Source organism: Orycteropus afer, unplaced genomic scaffold (assembly GCF_000298275.1).
Source record: "Orycteropus afer afer isolate SDZICR_OR568_19922 unplaced genomic scaffold, OryAfe1.0 scaffold00097, whole genome shotgun sequence".
Classification (NCBI taxonomy): Eukaryota; Metazoa; Chordata; class Mammalia; order Tubulidentata; family Orycteropodidae; genus Orycteropus; species Orycteropus afer.
The window spans coordinates 5,828,023-5,834,022 of NW_006921684.1; the positions used below are offsets into that span (position 1 = coordinate 5,828,023).

Here is a 6,000-nt window from a genome sequence, read left to right on the forward strand (position 1 = left end):
AAGCATTACTTTGTACTCAGAAAAACTGTTGTTGTTTTTTTAAAATTAAAACTATGTATGAACCTGAATATCTGCATTTTGTGTTTTGACAAGTAGATATGTGTATAATAAAAACCCTTTAATAAAGACTGTACTAATTTGGAGTTTTTATCATTTTGAGGTTAAGCTAAAATTTATCCATGAATAAATGATTTATTCTTCAAATTAATAATTCAGTGGAGGTTGCAGAGAAACATGTTTCAGCTTAAGAGAACTCTTCAGGTACATTGAAACATGTATAAGACTTTGTAAATCATTTTTTCATCAAAGCCTATCCCCTAAGTGCCTTTTCCCAGCAGGCGAATTTGCATATTTCTATTTGTTTTATGTAGAAGTAGTAGTCCATAACTCATCTATTTTACTAACAATCTGGCTTTCCACTGCCAGTTAGAAGGTGATACTTTTACTATTTATAATGGTTCCCATTCATTCTCTAAGTTACAGACAGACAGCTTTTAACAATTTGGATAACTTTTTCACAGGTGATGAAAACATACCATATGTATCATGCAGAGAGCATCAGTGCAGAAAGCAAGCTGAAAGAGGCTGAGAAACAAGAAGAAAAGCAAATTGGAAGGTCTGGTGACCCAGTCTTTCATATTAGACTGGAAGAGAGACATCAGCGGCGAAGCTCCGTAAAGAAAATTGAAAAAATGAAAGAAAAGGTATGTAAAAATATATTGCAGGCCATTGTGAGGTGACATTCTGTCCTCATTTGAGGTGACAATGCTAAGAACATTGATCCCATAGCTGATACACACACATTGTAAACTTTTGAGAAATGACATGCATATCCTCCCAAGGGGATGAAAAAAATGTTTAAAAAACATAAAAATCGTGTACTAACAGCTGGACATCATTTAGTATCGACTGCCAAGTATTCAATACACAATGTAGAGAACTGGAATATTAACAAAGAGATTTCATTGCAAATGGGCATGAAGCCCAAATATATTGTTGTTATTCCCTGTAACTGAGTGATTTGGGTTTTATTATTTAAATAAGACTCAGAATGTACTTCTCACTAAGGATGCCAGCCAATTTGTGTATGTGGAATAAATTGTTTAGATTAATAAAAACTCATGTATGTTTTTTCTGTTTTGTTTTAAAATTAATTTATTTCCCAATCTCTGAAACTTCTTCATTTCCAGAGACAAGCAAAGTATTCTGAAAATAAGCTAAAGTCAATTAAGGCAAGGAATGAATATCTCCTAACGCTTGAAGCAACAAATGCCTCAGTTTTCAAGTATTATATTCATGATCTCTCAGATTTAATTGATGTAAGTATTTGGAACTTTTCTGTTTTTCATATTAAGACAGAATTAACAATATCAGAATATTTTATACATTCTAAAACACCAGCATTTATTAAAATGTTATTTTATGCCCTACTGAGAAAGAAAATAGTGCTGCCAATTAAACTATATATGATAATTAAGACATTTATTTGGCATAGTGCCTAAGGCATTTGACTGCTAACTGGAAGGCTGGTGGTTCAAATCCACCAGCCACTCGGAAGGAAGCTTGGGCAATCTACTTCCATAGAGATACCACCTTGGAAATCCAAGGAGGGGGTGCTATGAGTCAGAACCACCTTGATGGCAGTGACTTATGGGGGTTTATTTGTTTGTTTGTTTTATTTATTGTAGGATGCATGTGAAGAGTACATTCTGAAATCAGTATAAAACAAATTGTTAGGTTCTGTGAAGTTGTGAGTTACCTGGTAAACTCACTTGGGATAAAAACCTTGTCATCTTCAAGTTCTGCAGTGCAAGAAGCCTCACTGCATTTTTTACTTAAAATATATTAATTGGGTCATACTATTGGGAAATATGGGAGCTCTGGTAGCGTAGTGCCTAAGGCACTTGACTGCTAACCAGGAGGCTGGCAGTTCAAATCCACCAGCCACTCCTCGGAAGGAAGATGGGGCAATCTACTTCCGTAGTGATACTGCCTCGGAAACCCAAGGAGGGGTCACTATGTGTTGGGGCCAACTCAATGGCACATAACAAGAACAACATTGGGAAATAGCTAGGCTATAACAAGATATAGATAGATAGATAGATAGATAGATAGATATAGATAGATAGGTATAAATATACACACACATATGTGTGTGTGTGTGTGTAGTTAATCCTTAAACAATGCAGGGGTTAGGGCAGCAGACAGACCCCTATGCAGTTGAAAATCTGCCTATAATTTTGACTCCCCGAAAACTTTACTGATAGCCTGCTGTTGACCAGAAGCCTTACAGATAACATAATGTCAATTAAAGCAGTTCTTGCCTTAAAGTTAATTAGATTTTTGCACAAAGACACCCACACACAACACATAAGTTTATGCACTATACAGCATGATGGTTATTTACTGTTCATTAAGTAGGTCATCGTAAAGGTCTTCATCCTCATAGTCTTCATGTTGAGTAAGAGGAAGGAGGAAGGAGAGGTTGGCCATGCTGTCTCTGGTAGCAGAGGTAGTGGAGACGGAGAAGGTGGAAGGGGAGGCATGAGGCAGGGACAGTCAGTGTAACTTTATGGAGGTCATCATAATTTCCGTCCAACTTATTTGCTTTTTCATTTCTCTAAAAATGTCTCTATATGATGCCAGTCCTTCTTCCACTGTTAGCTTTAGTTTCATTATATGTCTCATAGAAAGGTCCATGTCGTAAAAGAAATGAAAAGCAATCTTACGTAATCAGAATCCTTCTGCCAGATTTTATAATGTCCATTTATTTTCTGGCACTGCTTCTTCTACATCTTCTTCTTCATCGTCTGGCACTGGTTAGGAAGCACTCATCTCCACCAAGTCGTCTTCTGTTTATTCCTCTGATGTGGTGTTTATTAGCTCTTGAATTTCTCTAAGATCCGTATCTTGAAAAAAAATCTACGTAGGAGTAGAATCACACAGTTCAAACCCCCGTTGTTTAAGGATCAGCTGTATAAGCATTACTCTTATGGAATTAAGTAGCAGAGACAGATTTTAAGCAAATGATTAGACAAAATGTTTACTTTGTTACAGTTATGATAAACACAGGAAGCAAAAGTAGAGTAAATACAAATAAACCACTTTTATAGATTTACCTAACTCACTATGCTTTTCTCTCATAGGATATGATACATAAAAGCAATTACTGGGCTCATTTAGACTTGGCAAGTAAATATCCACTATTATATCTGTGTGTTGTTTACTACCATTGTTAACGGTCTGCATCATTCAGAAAACATACATTGAATGGCCTAGTCATGTGCTACCACTGTAGGAGACTGCAAAGATTGAAACAGACACAAATCCTGTGACAAAAAATGCCAGTACCACCAAATATAAGATAAAAGTGAAAAGTGCCATCAGAAAAGTACAAAAAAAGTGTTGGGGAGATCAGAGAATTACTTAGGGGAACTTAACTCACAAACTGCTTTATATGGATTGACTTCAGCAGTTTCATGATATTATAAGATTATTTTCTGTGGCTCACAATATGTAGCATAATTTAAAGATACAATGGGTTGAGGAAACTTTATTTTTACAGGGAATTTAAACCTCGTGTATTTAGTTATTATTTTTGGAACCATCGTTTGGGATTTTCACAAAAGAATTGTCTAGGGAGCCAATTTTTAATTCATTAACACTCTGATGTGACTTTTTCCTTTTATTTGAGTTTCAAAATAATTGTCTCTCATAATATCATACATAATTTCTTTATACAGAGCCATTTAACAATAAGTAATATTGGGGAAGCTTTTTCTCCTTTTCCTTTGTTAACAACTGTTTCAAACAAGTAACTGGTTACTTGAGTATTTGTAATGCAGGAGCTCTTTTTTTTAATACTTATTTTCTCATAGCACTCTGATGATCTGAAAGGAAGTATTTCTACTATACTTCTGCTAGATCTCATGAATCAACAATTGCACTAGATTTTCTGAATAAAATTAAAGTTGTTTTCCAGCTTAGATCTTTAAGGATTCTGCAAAGCATATGGTATAGAGAAAACTACTATGTAACTGTTCTTCCTGTTTTTTTTTTTATTTGAAGCTTATTACAGTAGTAAGTAAAGTACTTTACTAAATCCAAGCCAATATTAATATGAGGAAAAGTCTTAACATTTTGAAAAAGTATTTCTTGAATACCTACAATGTACCAAACACTATTCTTGACAATGAGAATCCAGCAGTGAGCAAACCAAAGTCCCCAACCTCACAGAGAGGTACATGATAGATAGATAGGTAGATGATAGATATATAGGTAGAGAGATACCTATCTATCTATATATATATATATATATATATATATATAATTACATATAAGAATGTGTGTGTGTGTATATATATATGTACTTGTATGTATAAGATATTTTCATTTGCCTTGTATGCTTGTGAAAGCTACAAAATGGATAAGGAAGACCAAAGAAGAATTGATGCCTTTGAATTATGGTTTTGGCAAAGATACCATGGACTATCAGAAGAACAAACAAATCTGTCCTGGAAGGGGTTCAGCCAGAATGCTTCTTAGAAGTGAGGATGGTGAGACTTTCTCTCATGTCCTTTGGACATGTTACCAGGAAGAACCAGTCCCTAGAGAAGCACATTGTGCTTGGTAAAGTCAGAGGGTCAGCAAAAAAAGGAAAACCCTCCCTGAGATGGATTGACACAGTGGCTGCAACAGTGGGCTCAGGCCGAGCAATGATTGTGAGGGTGGCCCAGAGCCAGGCAGTGTTTCGTTCTGTTGTGCGGGAGGTCGCTCTGAATTGGAACTGACTCAACATCACCTAACAACAACAACAACGTGTTTGTTTCTCTGTGTATGTGTGTATGTATATATGCATGTAATAACAATGTCATAAAAACCAAAATAGAACCAGTAATGTAACAAAATCAGTAATATATATATTTCCAGTAAAATATCAGTGTTTCATTGCTATTCATAAGATTCTCAGTGGCCAGTTTTTTCAGTAATGGATGGCCTCATCCCTCTTCCCAGTCTTTCTGGAAGCTCTGGAAGCTCTGCTGAAACCTGTCCACCAGGGGTAACCCTGCTGGTATTTGAAATATTGGTAGTACAGCTTCCAGCCTCACAGGAACACACAAGCCAGCCACCACAGTATGACAGACTGACAGATGAGTAGTGGGAAACAGAACCATGGAGGTTTAAATGCAGTGGTCAGGAAAGGCCTCTGTGAGGAACAGATATTTGAGCAAAGTTGTGAGCTGGAGAGCCATGTGGCTATTGGGGGAATCTCTCAGGCACAGGGACTGAAAGGATAACAACACAGAGCAGAACTGTCCCTAGCAAGCCCAAGGTTGTCAAGGAATAGCAAAGGAGGCCAGTATGGCTGCAGCTGCATGAGTGAGGAGGAAAGTCTAGGAGATATGGTTCAAAACAAAACAAACAGATGCCGTTGACTCATGAAGACCCAATGTGTGTCAGAGTTGAACTGTGTTCCACAGGGATTTTAGTAGGAGAATTTTCAGAAGTAGATCACCAGGGTAGACTCAAACTGCCAACCTTTAGGTTAGCAGCTATGTTCATTAGCTGTTTGCACCACTCAAGTACTCTAGGAGATGTTCTTGGCAGGTTATTTAGGGTCCTTTGGAATGGGGTCACTATGGGTTGGAACCAACTTGAGGGCAGCTAATAATAACAAGTGACTAGGTCAAAAGGGCTAAGTTGAAGCCTACTGCTTACTAGCTGTATAACCATAGACAAGTTTTCTAGTTTAGCTAAATTTCAGTTTTTAATCTATAAAATGGAGAGAATAATATTTACTTGATAGTGTTATTATGATTAAATAAGATTGTGCTGAGAGTTCCGGCAAGATGGAGGACTAGGCAGAAGGACTGCACAGACCCTCTTCAACAAAGAAAAGGGAAAACAGTTAACACAGACACAGAAGATAATCATGGACCCCTGAGCCTTGAAGGGAAGGATACAGAATTGGACTAAACCCCAATTAGCAGAAGAATTTGC

At 36.8% G+C, this 6,000-nt stretch overlaps 1 protein-coding gene across 1 annotated transcript in view; it reads left to right on the forward strand.

The window, feature by feature from the left end:
* SRGAP1 (SLIT-ROBO Rho GTPase activating protein 1) overlaps positions 1–6,000 on the forward strand; it is a 460,449-nt gene that overhangs the window by 326,981 nt on the left and 127,468 nt on the right. Inside the window, 2 exon segments of the mRNA XM_007942730.1 lie at positions 522–704; positions 1,191–1,319. Of these exon segments, the coding sequence (XP_007940921.1) occupies positions 522–704; positions 1,191–1,319 (312 nt within the window).